This window comes from Gavialis gangeticus, unplaced genomic scaffold, assembly GCF_001723915.1.
Source record: "Gavialis gangeticus isolate Ggan-Ray unplaced genomic scaffold, GavGan_comp1, whole genome shotgun sequence".
NCBI classification, from domain to species: domain Eukaryota; kingdom Metazoa; phylum Chordata; order Crocodylia; family Gavialidae; genus Gavialis; species Gavialis gangeticus.
In genome coordinates this window covers 13,138,810-13,160,741 of record NW_017729008.1, presented here as the reverse complement: position 1 = coordinate 13,160,741, position 21,932 = coordinate 13,138,810, and the positions used below count along the sequence as shown (strand labels likewise).

At 42.9% G+C, this 21,932-nt stretch overlaps 1 protein-coding gene across 1 annotated transcript in view; it reads right to left on the bottom strand.

Annotated features, from left to right (window-relative positions):
• LAMB1 (laminin subunit beta 1) overlaps positions 1-21,932 on the bottom strand; it is a 71,127-nt gene that overhangs the window by 48,686 nt on the left and 509 nt on the right. The window contains exons 3-12 of the mRNA XM_019509399.1: positions 16,839-16,974; positions 13,504-13,577; positions 10,332-10,520; positions 10,168-10,231; positions 8,775-8,977; positions 6,167-6,287; positions 5,778-5,966; positions 5,242-5,421; positions 4,701-4,813; positions 3,407-3,486 (exon numbers count right to left, since the gene is read on the bottom strand). Coding sequence (XP_019364944.1) covers positions 3,407-3,486; positions 4,701-4,813; positions 5,242-5,421; positions 5,778-5,966; positions 6,167-6,287; positions 8,775-8,977; positions 10,168-10,231; positions 10,332-10,520; positions 13,504-13,577; positions 16,839-16,974 — 1,349 coding nt within the window. The remainder of the gene's footprint in view (positions 1-3,406; positions 3,487-4,700; positions 4,814-5,241; positions 5,422-5,777; positions 5,967-6,166; positions 6,288-8,774; positions 8,978-10,167; positions 10,232-10,331; positions 10,521-13,503; positions 13,578-16,838; positions 16,975-21,932) is intronic.

The following is a 21,932-nucleotide window of genomic DNA, read 5'->3' as shown; positions in this document are numbered from 1 at the left end:
GCCCCCCCATATCCCTCCCCCCCCAAATCATATATTTGGCCCCCCCCCCCCCCCACAGGTGTCCTCTATTTTGGAACTGGAAATATGGTAACCCAATTCCTGTGGCATGGAGTGGAATGTGGCGATAGGAAAAAGTCCTAACAGAAGTTAATATAATGAAATTCCTTGTTTCATAACTAGCTTTTTTATTTTCTACATAAACCAGAGATGCGTAACCTGAGCTGTTGCTCATGAAAGCTTACGCATTGGATTCAGTTACTCTACAAGGTGTACCTCTCCCCTGCCTTTTACCTGAGTAAAACCATTTTACTGACACTCAGGCTGCAATAGACATCACCCTTGTGCCACCATAAAATGTTTTATGGTGACACAGAACCTGAGCATACAGATGTCCATGTTTCTTGTCATGACACAAATACCCAAAATTGTGGCCATGACAATCTGTAGCAATAATTTATGCTGCCTTTTCACAGTGGATGTCTGTTTGATTATGATGCAAGAGTGTGGGCAGGCAGGGGCTACCTGTGCTCTCCAGCCATCCTGGATGATACTCCTGGGGTCTCAGGGGCCTGATACTGCAAAACAACGGTCCCTGAGGCCTGGCTCCAACCCAGAGCCTGTATCTACAGGTGTGGAGTGTGAAACCCCATGAGCTCCTCTACTCCATGCTTACAAATGCACTCCCTGGGAAATCCTGTGCAGGTGCAGAGTGGGGAAGTCCAGTTCCTGCTCTGCAGGGGAATTTCCATACTGCAAGTCTGCAGGTATGAAGGGGCCTGATCCTGCAGGGGTATCCCAGGGGCCCAGTGTTTCAGATGCAGGGTATGGCACCATGAAATGGACTCCTGAAAGGGATTCACACTGCACACATATCACAATGCTGTGTGCTGATCCAGTATGTGACTGCAAGTGGAGGAATCCCCATGATCCTGGGGATTACTCAGCTTACAGACCTGTGCCCTGGGTCAGGACACAATACCCAGGGCCATGGTCCTACAATATCAGGACCCTGAGGTCCTTGGAGCAGCAGGAGCCCAACCCAGCAGGACAATGGCCTTGGGTGACACCTGTAGACACAAATGAAGCAGATCAACTGTGTTGGGACGTGGCTGATGTCATGGCTGATCTCACTCCAAAGACGAATCTGTTTTTAGCCTTAGTGACTCTCAGTCACCTTTCTCTATTTTTTAAATACTAAAGATACTAAACCTTGTTTCCAGGACTTTCTTTTGATTACCCTGAAAGCATCCATGCAATATTTAAAGGATTCCACTCTCTAAGCAGATTCTATTCCTGAATTAAACTGGTCAAACATTTTCACATAGCTTTCTCAATGAGAAATATTTTTTTTTGTGTCAATCAAACTTTTTGCAGGAAAAAACCCCCAAAATCTTCTGTTTCTCATGAAATGTTCTGGATGTTTTAATTGCCATTTTAAATAAAATAAAAATAGTAATAAAAGCTTTTACTAAAAGTTTGTTATAAAAAAAATCAAGTAAAATTTGAAAAATAGGTCCTCTGCAAACTGCTTAAAACAGAAAAAACTAAAAAATGATGAGTAGAGCCTTTTTTTTTTTCTTTACCAATGTTTAAGAAAGCAGGACAGAAAGCAAGAGTTACTTCAGCCACAACTTGAAGCTCTGTCTCCATTAGCTTCCTTCAGTTTCCTCCAGAAGAAAAAGCCATTCTATGCAAAGAAAGCCAGGAATGCCTTCGCTGTCCCAAAGGAGTATCCAGAAAGTTATCCTTTGGATTGATTTTAACATTTATGGGATATTTGTCCTATCAGGAGAATGAGCTCACTTTCTGGGCTATACTTAATTCTGCTCCTGTGGTGATATTCCCAGATTCAGAACTAGGTTTTCAAGCCAGCTATGAGTGTTTCAGTACTGTCTACACACCCCAATTAAAGAGCCAGAAAACTGCAATGAAGCAGCTGAATGGAATAATCTTCAATTGGGCAAACCTCACCTCTTCCCAAAGGGCTACTTGTAAACCAGTAAACAAACCTGGGAGAAGCAAACAGTTTGATTGTTGTGTGCCAAGCAGAACGAGTGCACAGCTCTCCAGGGAGCTTTACAGAGCCCAAAGGAAAGTACAGCTGTTTGCTTTCCTGCCAGCCAAATAACTACCTTCCCCAAATGGTTTTGCAATTGCTGCTATTAGCATACCTGGGGGAAACTGCAAATCCTTACTCCAATAGTCAACAACACTCCATATGCCTGCCCACCCCCACCAGACAGGAAAAAAAAAAAGTTGGATCCAGAAATGTATTAAGTGTAGATGATATCCCCTGTGAAGGTAAAAAGACAAGAAGGAATGAAACTTGCAATCTAAATAACTAGAACTATGTAAGTTATTCAGATACAGATAGGGAAGATCACTTGGGGAAGATAATGTTGACATGGTGCTATGAACTGCAGGTAATCTCACTGGTTTGCTATATTTATGGAACAAATTGTTTGCTGAAATCATCATGAAACTTTGGGCCAAATATGGTTTGTTCTTTACGCTCATGCATTGGTGCCATTAAAGTCCTGAAAGAAGTGGTTTTACTGTCCCATAAAACTGTCAAAAATGTCTCTCATTCCACAGCGGGACAAAACCAAAGCATTTTGCGATGATGTGTGGAGGAGGGAAAAAACAGAGCCTAGCTCCAGAAAGCATGTGCTTGGTACTATCATCTCCTACACTGCAGACCCTGCCAAGACCCTGGCAATTCAAGAGTGACCCATCTCTGAACAAAAGTTCCATCTTGGTTGTGAAAAGTCTTTCCTGATGAGAATTTCTTTATAACTGCTCCCTTTCCACAAAATGGTTGTTTTGTAAAATGATCATTTTCTGAATGAAAACAATAATTAGGTTGGGAATTTTTCAATAGGCCATACTCCCCCTACCACAGACAGCACTCCAGAGGGCAGAGCTGTTTCAACCAGACAGGGTGTTCCCTCCTGCGCTAAGAGGAGGGGAGCTCACAAGCAGAGCTTTGATTCACCCCCAATACACCTAGCAGTGTAGCCTGGCCAGTGCTTCAGGGTCAAAATGCTTCATCAGCCCTGGGGCTGGTGCAGGAAAAAAGTGGGACGTACCCAGAATCTGAGACACAGCCTGATCTATGGTCTGTTCCTGCAACAGTGTGGCTATATGTTTCTTCAAATATGGGGCACAATCACAACTAACCCTGTTGCTAACATCACACCCTGGGTGGCCTGGAGCACAATAGTGCTATCAAAGAACATAAAAAGCGGGGGGAGTGCTTTCACTATCACCTAGTGACATTGCAGCTTGCAGCTAGCCCCTCATGAATTTCCCCAGAAGAGATAAACCCTAAACAATGTGGTGGCAAATGAAGCAGAACTTACTTCTGTGGTGAATGATTAAGAGAGTGTACCTGAAATGAACTTACTTATTGTTTAGCGCTCCCCCTTGGTCACAGTCACAAGGCCGACATCCATCCATGTCATTGCTCAGACCCCAGTGTTCAGGCTGCAGAACAATAGGTCATTAAAGCTGCAGTGAGGTGTCGATTTAACAGAGCCTAGCTCACACCCTAAGCACAGCCCTGGTTTTTTATTTTTAAACATTACAAAATAATGCAAGTGAATCATAGACACAGAGAACTGAACAAACAATTATTACACCAACCCTTTTATAATGCCATCATTGAGATATAACCAATATGCTGCTGGCCTGCTTGTTTCCCCAAAGCCAGCAGCAGTGTAGTCTGCATCATGTCTGGAAGTTAACAAATCTAGGCCCTTGCAGAAGCAGGGTACAGGCAGGAGCCAGGTCCAAGCTGAGTGTCCTTGACAGAAAGTGCCCTTCTAGCCACCACCCTTTCTCCCTTTCTTTGACTTGGAAGGTTTCCAGTTCACAATCAGGCCTGTGTGGCACCAGAAAAGGTGCATTTTCATTGGCTTGGGACCTGGATACTTAACTAGTTCAAGCTGATAACTTCACCTCCACCTGGAAATTGTAGGTGGGGATTAACAGAGCACTGGCTTAATGTGCTCTGTCTGTGGGAAATGCTGCTAGTGCACAATTTTGTTCTTGTTATTCTACACCATGTTCTCAAGAGAAACAGTTGACATGCTCAGATTTTCCACAGGGTTTATTGTCAAATAACTCAAATGCATGTATGCACCTGTATGGGGCCCATGCCCCCATAAAGCTGGAACAGGCCTTCTGATTATATGGTTGCTAGTTTTCAACAGGAGTGCTTCAGCCTGAGCCTTTCACATCTTAGAGATCTGCGTCACATAACATTTTTTCAGTCTAAGTTTTATAACCAAGTAAAGATTGGAGACTACAGTTAGTGGGTTATGCAAGTGTTGAACATCCTAGAACTACCTGCCTAATTTGCAGGCAATGCCGACTGTCAGATCTCTACATATTAGAATTTGTCCCAGAAGTTCCTTGTAAGAAGAAAACTGCATAGTCTGCTCCAACCTCGCTCCCCACAAAATAAGGCTGATTGTTTTGGTCTTTCAATATTTTTCACTTGCTCACTCCCTTTCTGGCTTACGTTCCAACTCATTTTAAAACACGTTCAACATCACTTTACGTTTAGAAGTAACTATTTCCACATGGCTGTTATTAGTCAGTCACAGATCCCTGACACCATCTCCCTCTCCACTCTGCCTCTTTCAGGTAAGTGTATTTCTCTATTATAAATCTATTTTTATAGCCAAACTACTTACCAAACATTGGTCACAGTGCTTTCCTGTTACTAGTCGCTTACAGTAGCAGTTTCCTGTCTCTGAATCACAAGGATTCCCTCCAGGAAGAGTCCCCAAAGGATTACATGCACAAGCTTTATTGAGAAATACAATTAAATAAATTGGAACACTGGGTTTTAGTTATATTTTACAAGTTATTTAATACAAATATTTACAATAAGGCTTTCTTTCACTTCCCAGTCAACAGATCTATTATGAACTTTTTTTGCCAATGTTCCTCCTAGCAAAACTTCCTTAGATTAAATTAAAGGCTTAAATCAAAATAAAAGAAAAAAGATACTTTAAATGTTTCAACTGAATTTAATACTAAAGATAAATAACTTCTGAGGGAAGAGGGGGGAATCCCAGTCACATGACATCTTCAGGTCACATTCTTCCCTCTTCACCCAAGCCACAGTGAATACAAGAGATTCTTCCTCTGCACCTAACTCTTCCATGAAGCACTTTTGATCACATGCATATGAACACTGGTATGTTGCTATTTCATAGGATTTCTACTTACATAGACATCCGGTTGGGTTATCTGAACTTAATCCATAAAATCCTTCTTTGCAGATATCACATCGTTCCCCTTCCACAAAAAATTTACAGCGGCACTGTCCAGCAATAAGGCCAGCAGAAAAGTCAGTATAACGATCACATATTCCACCATTTTGGGAGCCCGCTGGATCACAAGTACAAGCTAAAATGGAAGCAATGCATATGTCTTACTAATTACACCAAAAGAAACAGCCAACGCCTAGACCGGATTGCTATTGTTCATTCACCGTGTAGAAGCTAGGTATTATTATTCTGAACATAAGGTGACTGAATAGTTTCCATATCCAGCATTTTAAACACAGAAAAAAGAACAGAACAAGTTTAGCCCAGATCTCCTTAAGAAGAACCTTTGTTCAAGATCACTCAGTAACTGAAAGAAGAGGAACAAGACAGAAGGATACAGGAGCTGCTGTTTCTGAATACTTTAACTGAATGCCTTGGTGGTCAAAGTATAGACACAGTGGGCTCTAGCATTCAGAGGGATGGCGTTGCACTTACGCTCGCAGATGTTTGGGTCCCGTATATTTCTCTCTGGATGCTGGAAGTAAAAAGGTTTGCATTGCTCACAGTTGTGTCCCATTGTGTTATGTTGGCAGTCATCACACACTCCACCACTGGTATTTCCAGTTGTGACGTATACAGCCATATCAAAATGGCACTGGGTTGAGTGTCCATTGCAATTGCACCCTGAGATTCAAAACAAAAATGGAAGCAACAACCTAGTTCTAGTGAAGAAATACATTTTCAATGTAACATTATTCTTAAATGAACTGCAAAGACATTATTCTATAACAACCAAAAAGCCCATAAACCACCTATGTAAAAATGCATCAAACTCTAAATGTAAATAGTAACACGATTCAGTATTTCTAGTTAATTAAACCTACTTTTACATGCATTACTATTGCGGCCTTCAGCTGGTTTCCATGGTAAATCATGGTAGAAATCCAAACACTGTTCACAGTTTAGTCCTTTGGTATTATGCCTGCACATGCAGTGCCCATGGACCTATTGCAAGAAAAGGAAAACAAATGCAATATATTTAGTTATAGACAATGAAGGGATGTGGGGAATACCCAACACAATCCAGAGAATTCACTTGAATGGAAATAGAAGTCATTATTTTCCACCCACTTGCAGAATGACCAATGTATATTCAACAGACTTTTATTGACATGTATTGGATAATGAATGTCCATAAAGGAGGACACAATCCTGTACACAAAAGGCCAGACTGTGAGCCCCTAGTTCAAGTCAATGAAAATTCACTTGCACAAAAGGAGACCCATCTTCTTCAATGGAATTATTTGGATGAGTAAATATCTACCAGAAAGAATAAGTGACACACAGTTTGACTTAACATGACCTCAGAAACTCATCAGGGCCAAATCATTACTTGTCTACTAGCTAACAACATAAAATTAAGTTACCAAAACACTGATTCATCTAGTTTGGTATCTTCCCTTCAGCAGTGCCTATCAAAGATGCTTTGGTGAAAGTGGGGAGAAACCCATACAAGTCATAATTATATAGCTATCAAAACCATGGCTCAGACCTCAGTATTTATAGAAATATTGGAGGTATAATGAAATGCAAGGTTCTTACAACATGTATAAGTTAGTGCAAGTTTTCATTAAAAATACTCATTTTTATATCCATTTCAAGTCATTGCCTGTTAATTTAATCAGGTCTTTAGTGTAATTAGAAAGAAAATGGGACATTAAAGTAATCTAAAACTGTTCTTCGCTATTCATGATTGACCAACATAATACATTTTAAAAGGTAAGTATCATTTTATATAAAGCCAAATAAAGGGCCAACTTCTATCACTGGTGGGCCATCTGGCTTCACACCTTACTGCAGAGGTGGGCAATTATTTGGCTGGGGGGCCACTTAATGAGTTTTCATGATCTGTTAAGGGCTGCGAGGGTAGTTCTGCCCCTTGACAGGTGCCCAGCCCCCCCCCGGTGCCATTGTGGGACCAGAAGTCCCACTCCTAGCCCCTGACCTTTGCCACTAGAAGTCCCTCCCCTGGCCCTGGAAGTACTCATATTGGAGGGGGTTGCCACCTGAACCAGAAAAAAACCCAAAGCATATACTAAAAGTCAAACATCTACTATAACGTATTTTAATTTTATTACAAAAATGTTTTTGTCATTCCTTGAGTTTGTGTAGCGTATATAGCAATGACTGCACAATAGGTCAAAAATAAAGTCTTACTCTTGTATTTTGTGTGTGGGGTGTGGTTGGAGGTGGGTGTGTGTGTATGATGGGGTGTGGGGGGTGTGGGTGCATGTGGGGTTTGTGAATGGGTGTAGGGTACATTGCAGGGTGTGTGTATGTGTGGGGGGGTTGTGGAGGCAGGGTGTGGGGTTTGTGGGGTGTGAGGGAAGGTGTGGGGCTGTGGGGACCCCCAATACACTCCCCCCCATGGTGCACAGCTCCTGCCAGTGGCAGCAGGAGCAGCAGGCAGGGCCCTTGGGGTACTCATGGCCCATATAGGTGCTGCTGCCCAACCACATGCAGCTCTGGCCAGAGCTGCACATGGTGGCAAGGAACGCAGCCTGCCTGGCCCACCTTTATCACGGTGGGCTCCCTGCGGCATACATGCAGCTCGCAGCACTCACTTGCCACCAGGGGAAGCCCTGCATGATGGAGCCAGCTGCCTTTCCCACCATGTGCAGCTGCCGGGAGTCTGCCAGAAGTGGCAGGGAGCTCCACCCCTGGCTTCCATGGCAGCAGGCAGTAGAGAAGGCCACTGGCTCTATCGTGTGGGGATTCCCCTGGTGGCACCTGAGTGCTGGGAGCTGCACATGTGTCGCAGGGAGCCCTGTGCAATAGGGGAGAGTCACGCAGGCTGTGCTTCTTGCTGCCATGTGCAGCTCTAGCTAGAGCCGCACAGTTAGGTAGCAGCACCTGTGCGGGCCGCAAGTGTCTGCCACCTACTATTGCACACAGTGGGGGGGGGGAGGGGGGTCCACACACACACACACACACACACACACACACACACACACACCCCCTCCCACCTGCACACTGCTCACCTGAGCTCTGCACTCTTGCTGCCACCTGGACGCGGGTCTGAGCTCCCGCTAGTCCCAGCCCCAAGCTCCCTGCCACCCTGCGTTTCCCTACCTGTTGGCTGGAGCAAGTGCTGCAGCTGGGAGAGAAGAAGGAGCCGCTGGAAGCCAGGGAAGCCTAACAGGTCCCCCGGTGCCTGCAGCAGTGGCAGCAGCAGCCCCACCAGGAAGCTGTGTGCTGGCTGGTCTGGGCCTTTCCACACACCAGGGTGGGAGTGAGGTGTGGGGGCTGAGTGGGATACAATTGGTGGGTATCTGTAGGCTGGATGGAATTGCCTGGAGGGCCAAACCCAGCCCATGGGCCATATTTTCTCCGCTCCTGCCTTAATGTCACTACTCAGCAGGATCAAATGGAGCAGAGTCGGGTACAAGGGGCTCCAACATGGTTTTGCTGTGAAAAAGTGTAAGTATTTACCATTCCTTCCACTTCTTCGCTAAAACCTTCTACTGGTGCACACTCACTGGCATGTCCATAACAGAAACAGTTCCCACGAACCACCATGTCATAAATGGCATAGTAGTACTTCTCTTTGATTTCCATTCTAGAATCCAAAAGGTTGTCTCCCAAAGTGTGCAACTTGGTGAATTTGATTCTTAAATTTGTGATCTTTAATAGGTCTGCAGGGAAAAATACAAACAAACATCTCCTTGAATTGAAAGAAACCAAGACAGCTGCATGATTGGAGGAACTTGAGCTGGAAACTGGAAAAACATTTAGGATACAAACTTTCTTATATGCCCACATAAACAAAGTATATGCTTAGTTCTACTTGGATGACAGAAACCAGTATCCCAACACAGACCAAATAAAAAAGTGTTATTTTTTAACAGAAAGATCTCCCAGGAAGGTAACAAACATTAATATAAATTAACTTGACTTTTTGTTTACATATTGATCAATATTATTAAAACCCATTTTTCTCTCATGTTTGGGAATGGTAAAACGTTCTACTCACACCTATACAATAAGATATTCCTTCTCATTTCTCTTTGCAAGCTTTGATCAAACAGAAACATTTGACCAATGTAGCAGACAGCCTTTTACTTCACTTGTTTTCCTTTGCTCTCTGATCCAGCTTTATACTGACAGAAATTAATGCAAGTTTTGAGAGAAAATGGATATTAAAATTCAAACTAAGGGATTAACCTGCAGCCTTTATAGATGCAAAGCACCTAGCAAGTTTCTTTCACACTTTATAATTCCATATAGCAATACACTTGTATATTGCATCCTTGCATTCCTTCATCCCTCTGACTCTAAATGACCACTACATTAATTTGAATGTCTTGAGAGATACTCCTGCAATCAGATGTCAGGCAGATCTTTAATATTATATTAAATAATGATGTTAAACCCAAATGTTCAAGAATAATGAGTCATATTCCTGAAATCATAAGCATGGCAAAAATATGTTAGGTTTAAAAGTAATAATTTTACAGTTCCCTTTGTATTTTTGTTGTTATGCTTTCAGTGGGTCATATTTTTAAGCTTTCATCTACAACAGAGAGTGTTAGAAACTTGTTTGGGTTTTTTTTGACAAAAGCCAAGATTCCAGCATAATCCTATAACTCAGCAGCTGAGGCTTTAAGAAAACCACCAAATATAACTCATGATAAAATTATTGGGAGTTAGAGACACTGGTTTTTATCCCTATGTGGACCCCCATTAAAGCTCATGGAGAGAGAACAGTTCCATAAGTGTGGTGCTCTTGTTGCAGGACAGGTCATTGAGCAAGGATGATCATTTTGATTGTTAAAAATTAATTAAAACATTTGTTAACATGGAAATGTAAGGTAACTGCACGTACTCTGAATCCTTGGACTATATGGGTCTTCAATTCTAAAAGCAGGATCTAAAACACGAAATATGACCTAAAGGAAGAACAGAAAATTAAAAAATCAGCCTTTAAATTAAGGAAGCTTGAATTTTCAAAGAAAAAGTCTTTATCATATATATAAAAAACCCTCCAACCTCTCCCTCAGTTGAAGGCTCAATGTCAGAATATCGGGAATCACAAATGATATCGTCTACTTTCTTCATGGGTCCAGTTGAAACTCCAGGAAACGAATTCTCACAATCATATGCAAAGTATCTATATACTTGCCAGGTTTTTCCAAAATCAGATGATCTTTCTATAAGCATTGCAGCTGGGCGGAATGCCTGAAAGAAGGAGAAGAATGAGTCAGACGATATGTATGCGTTACTTGGATTATCTCCATCACTCAATTAGAACAAACAACCAGTGTGCCAGGATTTAAACGCCAGCCCTATCTTTACCCCAAATATTTTTAAGTTTACCCTCCTGTTTCTGCTACTATTACTACTACAGGACAGGCTTTGGAAACTGAATATGGCCAAGCCTTCTTTTGAATCAGACACAAACCAGGGAATTTCTTTAAAATAATATTTAACAATGGATAATTAAACAAGCAAGTAATGCAACAAATTTAAAATATGTCTTTAAATATAAAGCTGGTAAGATTCTAGAGGCCTATTCAAAATCAATGTGAGAGTAAAATTGTTTAGAACATTTTTTGAGTTTCTTTTCTTCAGTGAAGAAAACACATTCCCTCATTACTTATTTCTTCCTCTGTTCTTCATTCAGTCCAGACCCACAGGAAAACCTAATGGGCCCCTCATTTCCTGTCACACAGGGGAAGGATGAGAAGGAGGGAGGGTATCCAGTTATAGTTTTTTTCCCTTCTTAACATTGTTCTCTGAGAGCCTTGCTAAGTTTCTTCTTGCATGGAGAAGTGTAATAAGACTTTCCACCTTTCCCTCTGATATCTGTCTGTACTATCTTCCTTTGTACCTTATTTATTATCCTGTTGGTTGAACTAAAAATTGTTTTATCCCCAAGTATGAAATTCATCTTCATTCTGTACAAATACGCTCCATTTCCAATTATTGTTTTAGCTGGCTTTGACCAAACTCTGGAATTAGATATTTATCTAAAGTGGATGGCTCTTCTACTTGCCTACAAGTATTATAGCAATTACAAGAAAAATTAGCTATTGGGATAAATAAGATTTTTAACTCAATCCCATCTTTAAAATCCTGGCTAATCTGGAATTATAATCACTTAAAACATTAAATGAAATTTAAAATTCAAACATGGATTTAATATATGGCTTGTGGTAAGGACAAGGTTCACCAAAGTGTTATATATTTACAGAAGATCCTAAAAAGGCCAAATAAGAGCACTACTGTTACAGCTACAAGCAAAGTCTATTGGTGCCTCATACCTAAAACTGACATCCAAGTTACAGACTTGTGTCATACCAAACAAAAATCTAGCAATTTAAGACTTATGGCTGGGCAAGCGCAAATTCCACCAGAACAAACTGAATAATGCCATCACTCAAAGTAACATTCACCTCCCTGAGTGGTGTCAGGTGCTTCTCACTCAAAATATTACCCACATCCACCACTACACAGCATATAGGCTTTCATTTTTACTATGGACTTTCTTTTAATGTACACATTAATCCCTCCCACTTATACCCAACCCTTACACCTTAATTCCAACCTCATTCAATGGTGCTGTCAAAAATGGTGATATTTTACCAACACATATCTATGTGGCACTGGAAAGATATACAATGAATGAAGCATTTATCCATGAAAAGGTCCATGGTCAAAGTTAAGTCTTGGTTAAGGTTTTGGTGTTTTTGCAGATGAAAGGGAATTCCACAGGGTTTTGAATAAGTAAATGAAAATAGTGAATTCCTACCTCCTGGTGCCTTCAGGTCAAGACTAGATGCCTCCACCTAAAACTCCTGGATCCATAGATCAATGCTAATATTTATGTATGTGAAGAGCTATTCATCTTTTATTACTGTGTACTGTATACTACTATACGCCCTGGGAGCTCCAGTCTGGGGGAACTGGGGAATTCATTGTACTGAGTACAAGTACAAGACAAAGACAATGCTTCAACTAAGAGTTTACAGCCCATGGATCCCTGCACTGCCACACTCTTCTTGAAATCCTTTCACAGTCTACAACTCCTTTCAGCCTGGTATGGTTACCTGCAGGTCACCCCCTCTAGCTGTCCTGTTTCCACATGCCCAAGTCCAGTCCTGCACCTTCCACACCCAGTTTAGAAATATGAATATACATGTAATGACATTTGACAAGTTACACACACACACACACACACACACACACACACACACACACACACACACACACACACACACACACTGGCAGCAGCCAATCTCAGGGGGTGTACGTGCACCTGTATGCATCCCCTACATGTTGCCAATGTACTGTACTACCAAAAATACAGCTGTCCTAAAACCTAATATGTAAAACCGGGAGCCTGAATAACATCATTTACATGGAAAAGAACTAGGATTTTAGTCCTACAATAAATATAAGTATCAGCAAAATGTGAACTAAGGAGTTGCTGCTAACGCCTCCATGTACTTTAAGACATATGGTACATAATCTGTCTTTCCAAGACATCTGCTTGAAAAGAAACAAAGGCACTTTGTATACAGATGTTCTTTCTTCCTGGAAATGTCTTCACTTGCCAAGTGAAAAGGAACACTAATGCCAATTTTAAAGGAAGACCTTGCTGATATAATTTGATTTTAATAATCATTTTGTAAAACACACACAATAAAAACAACCACATAAGCAGATTTTCCCAGCTACTCTTTCTGCTGCTTTCCACAATCTCAATGTCAAAAAATAATTTGCAAAACATCCCTACTTTCTGAGTTCAGGAGGAATAGAGGTGTGGTCAGCCCTTCTAAGAGTCAGGCCATTTCTTCCATTTTTGTTACAAAGCTCAAACAAGCAATAAGAGGGCTTTAATCTTACATTTTACAAAAGTTTGGGCTTCACCCAAAGCAGAATTTATCTGTGCATACTGAAAGAGCCAGTTACAACTGAAGCTAATATTTTTATAAATTCAATCTCCCCTGCATTCTAAAATTATTAGCATTTTTAATTGCACATATTAAGGCCTGCTTCTTCAAATCTGGGACATTACATATTTGACCTATATAAATGTCTTCATGGGTATAAGCCAGGAGGTACACAGCCAGTTAAGACTGCAACTACCATCCATGACAAACATTAGATTACACAGTGCTCTGGTTTGTGATTTGTGAGAATGCTATGGATTCCTCACCTTGAAGGTCATGATGAGATGAGTGAAATGGAATTCAGCCTCCAGATTGAGCTGGAGAGTTACGTTTTCCAAACCTACAGAAAACAGAAAAAGGAAGCTGCACAGTAAATAAGAGCATTTGTCAGTTAAGATTTAACTCAAATATTTTCTAAAGAGCTCCTCACTCTGGTAGGATAAAGACCCTTTTTCCTTGCCAGTCAGATTAGTGTTATAATAAACATTAGGGATTTGCTGTGGGGATGCTGAAGACACAGTATTTGCCAATTTTCTAAATGTAATGCAATGCAGGGTTGCCTGTTGCATTTATGAAGTGCTGTATGTGCGCTTGGTCTTTATGGTGTTTAGTGCATTTAACTTTTGCCCAGTATTTGTGGTACAATTTGCTATGCTTTATAAATGGGAACCTGAGGCACAGGGAAATTAAGGGTTTCATCCAAAGTCATACACAATGTGCATAACTCATCTGGGATCAAGCCTTCTGCAGAGGCCTAAAAGAAAGGGAATCTTTGCAATTTTACAAGGTTGAAACCTTGGCTGACACTTCCTTCCCCATGTGCACAAGGACTTTATTCAATGGAAATAAATCATGATTCCTTCTGCTAGGAGTTATAACCACTGAGAACTCAATCAGAAGAATTCTGGCACCACACAAATGGTTCTCTGCCTAGGAATGTGAGTTTGTGAAACAGTTTGGAAACAGTATAGGAATGAACACTTATACACAACATGGATCCACTGGATCACTACCCGGTGGGTATATACAATAGGTTCTCTGTAGTGCATGTTCTCTGCCCAGTATGCATCTATTCTAGTTTCACATGTAGGGATGTCCATTTCACTTGCTGCCATTTGTGCAGTACTGCACAGTGCAAAGTGCAGAGTGATTTTCCTCTTGTCCCCATGTGGAAGAACATGAAACTGCATTACTTTTACCCAGTGATTCCCAAACGATGTGCCACAGAGAGTGTGAAGCACGCTGTGAAAAATGGGCAAGACAGCCCATGGACCAGATGGGGCCCACAACCCAGATGTAGAGCTGCGGACAAGTGAGTAAAGTGTGCTGCCAATTTTAATCTGGAAAAAGGGTGCCCCAGGTATCAGAAGTTTGGGGAACACTGCTTTTATCTTAGAATGTATAAATGAGCTAAAGTTGCTAAACAACAGATGATACAAGGGATGGCTTGGGGCTGGAAAGGGACAGCCAGAAGCCCTGCACTCATCTTTAGTTGCTGGCAACACTTAAATGGTAGCCCCTGCAAAAGGCTCCACCTCTTCTATCAGTTACTGTCTAGTGGGGTTTTTTTACAATTGCAAGACCCTCAATCTCTCTGCCTGTTGTATGAGGGATTCCCTCTCTTCTCTCTCTCTTGCCCCACTCCAGAGGCTGAAAATGGCAAGGGTGTCTTTCCAATCTCTTTATAATCTCTTTTTATTAGATCCTCCTCAATCAGGTATAGCTCTATGACCAAACTCTGGCCAGCATCTAGTCTTCTGATTGGTAGCGAGCCACTGACATGATGCAGGTCAGTTTTGTCCCTTAGGGCAAATATCAGGAATGAAACTGAGCAGTGGAGATGTAGCAGGGCAGGTCTGCCTCTGGGACAGCTGCAAACACTCAGAGCAGTGCTGGCTTCTGCAATGCCAATTGCAGCAGCGCAGTCAGCCACCACAGCATCACTGGCTCTCTTTATGCCCCCAGCCACAAAGACAGCACCCAGGGGTGCTGCCCAGGCTGTCACATCTCAGTTATGCTACTGCCAAACAGAAATCTTGCTAATTTCACTCAGCCTCTTAATCTTGACAAGTTGACTTGGAGCAGATGCAAACAAAAACAGACAATTAGGAAGCCTATAGGCCCAGCTCTGTTGTAGTAGTTCTTTTTGCAACCTTCAGGGCTAGAAACATTTTTAAATTAAAGCTTCATTTTTTTTCAGAAACTACTTATTCAAGTCTCCTTATTCACCAAAGTTGTCCACTTACAAGGGACATGTAAGAGAGCATTTTTCAAGCTGTGTTGTATAACTTTGTGTAGTAAAGGTTTTGGACCATTGCCAGAAAAGAAAAGCAATCAGTTCCAAAAACTATTTGATGCATGCGAAAAGATGTCTTGAAACAGCTGGATACTGATTATATTGCAGTGAGTAGCATTTAAATAAAACAATGTCAAGGAAGGGAAAGAGGCAAAAAAGCCCGCTAAGAATAATACAGCACTTCCAAATTTTTACAGTTTTGTTCAGAATATAGCACGATGATCTCCGCTGCTTTATGCCTAAGTGCAGGAAAATAGGAAGTGGACAGAAAGCATTGTGTGTTGTTTATTGTTGAGGGACATTTGCATGACCTTATGAGCTAAAACTTTTTTGCCTGCTGGCTTGCCAAGTCTATTGCAAAAAAACATGAGTTATTTGGAATGCTAAACTAGAAACACTAGAAACAGATAACTGAATTAATCTAACTTGTTAAAAAGGATTTAAATGTAAACATTTCCTCAGTAGGCAGTTTTGCAAAACATCATCAGGTTACTTAGCTTACAGTAACATGGCAAACATGTTAGCAAAGGGTAAGATGCCATGCCACCATTATCATTTAAAAAGTGCATCTTACAAACTTTAGAGCAGACTAAGTCATCTAGAGGAAATACAGCCTCTTTATGTTCCATATTTAGGCAGACCAAGAGCACAACCATAAAAGTAAAAGTGACTGACAAATTCTGGAAAAGAATTTTACAAGGAACAAAAGAGCATGTGGCTTTCTGTCTGCTTTGTTTCAGAGCTCATTTTTGTTGTTTGTAAGATGAATATAGTCTTGTGAATGTAAGGGAGTAGAAGCAGTGGGACAGGAACAAACAGTACCACAGCACAGACCTGATTCTTGGTTCCTCCAGAAGGGGAGAGAATAAATGGGTGCTACATCTGTCCAGTTCCCAGCATGCACTGAAGCAGCTGCCAGATCCTTCTCAGCTGTCTGCCCAATTAAAAAAGTTGGATCATCATCCACACCCCCTTCCTCTAAAAACAACAGTGTGATTCTACTCTGTTAGACCTAGTTTACAAAGATTTTTATTACTGAAAAGCTTGGAAGCAGTTTGTCTAAAAAATGTTTTGATAGCTTTTACCAATACTCATCTAAAGTCCATAACTCTGCTAAAATAAAAAGAATCACTTGAAATTAATCTAATTTTACTCAGACATGCTCAAGGCACTAAAGTTTTGTGCAGCAGTAATTACTAGGCAGACACTGCTGCTTTGGAGAATACCACACACAGAGGAACCCTTAAATCAATCAAGGGCAATCAATTATGATAATTGGAAATGATTCCTAGATGAACTGCATACCATTTTCTGACTGCCACCAAAGCTTCAGTCGGTTTGGAGCAAACGTTGTGACCACATTTTCAATGCGATGACTATCAGTGTTGAGAGTGTCATGGAAGGGATCACGGGAGTCACACGTGAAACACTTTTTGTCCTCCTGCAATATGCAGACCATTCGTTTGTTAATCCAGCATCAATTATTTTATCTAAACCAGTGGTTCTCAACCTTTTTTGTACCAGGACCCATTGTAAACATTGATGGCTAGTCCTAATCCAGTGCCCCTTACTCCCAGCCCACTGCCCCCCACCTCCAGACCCTAGCCTCCCAGTGTGTAGGGCAGGGAGTGGGTGTGTTGGGCATGTGGAGCCCCAAGCAGCTCATTGCAGACTGGAAGCCTGCCAGCCTGCAAGGGAAAAGCTGAGGTTTCCCACTTTTTTCTCCTTTAAAGGAGACTCCATTTTTAAAGTTTGTTCATGACCCTTTCATATATTCTTGTGACCCACTTTTGAGTCACAGCCCACGGGCTGAGAAACACTGATCTAAACAACAACAGCTTTAGTACTTTAGATCAACACATTAATATTATATTCAACTTTTTACCCAGTGCAGAATGAATCAAAATAATATTTTTTTTTACTTTAAACATGAAAGGAAGCATATTTACTCTGATGAATTAATGTAAATTGAAGGACAAGAGAGAAATTACGACAGGCATTCAATAAAATGTAAGTGTTACTGGAAGTATGTTTTTATTTAAACCAAAGTCAGGCAATATCCTTTGTAATACTTACATCCTAGCACAACTCAAATATAACTATTGATATATACAAAATACTAGTAAATGGATTGTGCTGACATCCCTAAAACCACAGGCCCAAACACTGAACAACACAGTGTTTGCTTCTAATAATGGGAGGTGAAATTCTCTCCATTTTAATTATCCTGGGCAAGGTCCATAGGCCTCAGGTCCCATTACAGTTTTAGTATGGGTCCTTTTGACAAGGAAGACATTTCATCCTTCAGTACAAAAACTTTAAAGCCTACCACCCCAATTTGGACATGCACCGCATGGTGGACCCCCCACAGAAGACTGACTAACAGCTGATTAAGAGCCAATCTGGCCTGCCCCCATTTGAAAATGGGGGCCTTACTGAATAACCCTCCCAAATAGAACAACAGTAACATATCAACAATTATTACTAATAATACTATATGTGTACTTCAGAGGTGCATAACGTGCCAGGACCCATTTGCGCTTAGCACTGTACAAATATAACAAAGAGACAGGTCTTGCCCAAAAGAGGGTGGGGATTCTCATTTTAAGACAAGAGACAATAGGTAGATACAACAGAGGAGGGAGAACACGAGGTAGCAGCAAGAGATCTATGAATAGTGCAGTCAGCGGCAGCTCCAGCACACCAGCTATGAATTATGTCAAATGTCAAGTAGGCACTGCAGTTCAGGTGGGTTTGAGGAGAACAATGTGGCACTTTGTCAGCTTTTCCAGGGAACTCCTTCCAAGCATGATGGGCATCCCCAGGAAAGCAGAGGGTGTATGCCAAAAGAAATCGACAAGGATAATCAAGGGAAGCAGTGTTAGCAGAGTGGAGGCCATATATTCATTCTGCCCTTAATAAAAAGTATACTTTAACAGCCATGATTTGGAGCATTTAGACGTGTTGCTCTAGTAAGTGATATTGAGGTGCACAGTTCAGTCCTACCCCTTATTCCTGGGTGTCTCTAACTCATAGGGCTTCTGTTCCATGTGCCCTCTAGGGCTAAGTACAGACAGTCAAAAAGCCTGAGGCTGAATCAATTCAATCTTTTCTGGTTAGTTTAAAGTACGTAGATTGAACAGATAAGTAAATGAACAGACATTCTCTTTTGATTCCAGAAATGCAGCCACATGCCTGCAGTGACCCAGGCCAGAAGCTGGGGGGTGCTAGAGCATGCCTCCCTGCTCATTTGGAGCAGACTGCTTGGGCCAAGGCTAGCCCACCCAACCTGTGGGGGCGGGGGGAGGTGTGAAGCATCCTGGGATGCTGGGAGACTGTGAGTTAACTTGAATCTGGAGGGGATGTGGGACAAAGTTCAATAAACCGATTTAACCTAAACCAGTTAAGTCTGATACTACATCCACCCAGCTTTTTTTATCTTAAATTGTTTTCAGCCATTTTGAAAGTGGCTTATGTGCACTGAATGTCTCTTGTGTTACAGATTTGAACCAGTTTCTGATCACTTATACTGGTTTATGTGTAATTTCTGTCGCTAGCCTAGGAGTCCTGCCAGGAAGAAGCCTACCCAAACCAGACTCTGGAGTCATGGAATAGTAATGTCTGTGTCATCGTGACTCCTGGTTATGCTCATTATCTCCCCATATAAAACATGAGCCCAAGAATCTTCCAGAATTGCAGAATATGGTTCCAAAAGAAGGATCCGATCCTTCCCCCCTTGTAATAAATGTCAATTATTTCAGCTGAAGCAGAACAGATTACCCTAGAGTCCACTCTTGCAAAGCACAAAGCATGTTTAAATCTCATTCTTGCCAGGCAGAGGTCAGACTACTCAGCACCCTTCCAAATCCACAGTCTAACAGAGCAACACTGCACCTTTTTTGGGGCTGAAACAATCATGGACACATTTGCCTCTGAATGTTTAATTACAGGAATAAAAACAAAGGTATACTTGAATCCTAGCATATTATTTCTAAAATGGTCACACTTTATATACAAAGTGCAACTTCTTGCATTTAAATATTTTGAGCTAAAAATTCAGGGAGCTACACCTATGTTAGTAAGCTCAGCCTGCAGCTGTGCTCAACCAAACAGGACAGACTGAGGGCAGGGGTGAGTCCTGAATGTTCTCTCAGATACCTCACTCAGGACTTTCTGGGAGATATTTCTGTCTACAGCCCCAAATGATCCCCTGTACTCTTTCATACAAAGACCTGATCAGGGCTCTTTCTACTTTTAAATCACAGCCAGGGTTATGACCAGGGATCTGTGTTTTCTGTTTGTGATGGAAAAAAGTCGTAAAACCCAGATTTTCTCATTTTAAGGAGAAAAACCTGGATTTCCTCCTTTAAAAGAGAAAAGTGTGGGTTAAGGTAGGTTTCTCCTTCCAGTCTGGCAGAGTTCCAGGGGGCTGTGGGGAGCGGGAGGAAGGTAGTCAGGCAGGGTGCCCCGTGCTTGTGCACATGTACATGTACACGTGGCTGCCAAGTAGCCTGGAGAGCAGCTCCCGCAGATAAGTCTGGGCCTGGGGGTGGGGGGAAATTGAGGCCCCCATAATGAAGGAGGAAGTGAGCTGGGCTTCCATGGCCCAGTGAGCAGGACTCAGCATGGCGGGGATGTTTGGTGCTGCTGTCACAAGCTGCTGTCACGCTGATATGGAGAGGTGCCCCCTGCCCACCTGGCAGCAGCGGGGGTAGTGGTGTGGGGCTGTGCCCCCTGTTACTGTCAGTTGGGCACCTTGCCATGACAGCATGGGGCTAGTGGCAGTGGCACTGAGTTTCTCTGCCTTGCCCCACTCTGCCATGTCCAGCCTGCTGAGCTGCCGAGGTGCCAGTGGGAGGGCAGTAGGGCGGGGAGCTCTGAGCCAGCAGTGGGCAGCCTGCATCCCTGCTCCCTCCATGGGCTCTGCTCTGGCTGTGCCACCCACTGGGGAGAGGGGCTCCAGGCTCCGTGCTGTACTCCCCACTGGGGCTGCAGCAGCTGGAGCTTCTTGCAGTTGGCAGCTGGGGTTCAGGTGCTGCTGCGGGGGGCAGGGGGCTGCAGACCTGGGTCCCCGGTCCCATAGCCCTGGTAACTGGGGGCCCCCTCCAGCAGGGTTGGGGAGCAGGGGACTGTGGGTGGGGAGTGAGAGGCATCAAGAGGACTTGGTGACTGTGGCTTGGGAGTGAGGGGCAATGACAGGGGCAGGGCACAGGCGTATCAGGGCTGCTCAGTGCCACAAAGCAGTTGGGGGGACAGCTGCAGCTGGACCTGTGTCCTGGTGAGTGAAGGGGGGAGGGAGAACTCTGGTTTTCCATGCTAAAAAACCCCCAAAAATCAAATGCCAAAATGTATAGGAATTTAGAATTTATTTTATTATAGGGATTGAGGCACTGGTAGCCTTCCAAATTGCATTAAAATTGTAAATATATCAATAAAACATTGTGTTCAAGTTATATCTATCTATCTATCTGTATCTATATATTAGTAGTGTTTCATTTTAATCACAGATTTTGGGGGTTTTAATCAGAATTTGCACATTTTTTTAAATCAGAGAATTTGCAGTTTTTAAAGAGAGAAAAGTAAAATCCTTGGATTTTACTGGGTGTAATTCCAATCTCTGCCTGAGGGAGCTCAAACCCACATCTCCCATCTCCCATCTCCCAGGAAAGGGTCCTAACAAACAGGCTAAAAAGCTATTCTGAATTTGGGGGTGGGGTACCCTCCATCCTCCAATGAAAGCTGTGCACTGGCCAGAAGAAAATTCAAGATTTATTGGGCCAGAGAGAGAAAGAATGAGAGTCAGACCCTGTACCCTGGTAGTTAAGGCCATCACCCAGGAAAGGGGAGATCAGGGGCTGCTACCAAGACTTTTCCATAAGAGGCAAGGATTTCTTAGGGTGATATCTTTTGTTGGACCTACTGTGTAGTTGGGACAAAGTTAGACAAGTTTTCATCATCAGCTCTTTGAAAAAACCAACCAAGACAAAACCACAAAGCAGTCACTGACAGGCTCGGAGAGCCTCCACCAGATCCAGCCCTTCAGGGAAGGCAGGCAGAGGAACACCCCGTTACTGGATACGAACCAGGTTTAGGCATGAACTGGGTGCTGAGCTGCTCAGGCCCGTCAAGACTGGGCACACGCAGACACGGGTCTGGGTGCCCGGCGGCTCTTTCCAGCGCTGGGCGCGTGCGGGGCTGCGAGCAGAGGCAGCAGCTCCGTCCCCGGGGCCCCGCTCGCGGCTCACAGCCCGCCCGCAACGACAGCGCCGGGCTGCGGCCGCGGCGCGAAACCCAGCGGAAACCAACGGGCAAACTCCCGCGCGCTCCCGGCCGTGGTGGGGAAACGCTGCCCCCGGGCACGCCGCTGGCAGACCCCCGGATCTAGCGGCGGGGACGCAG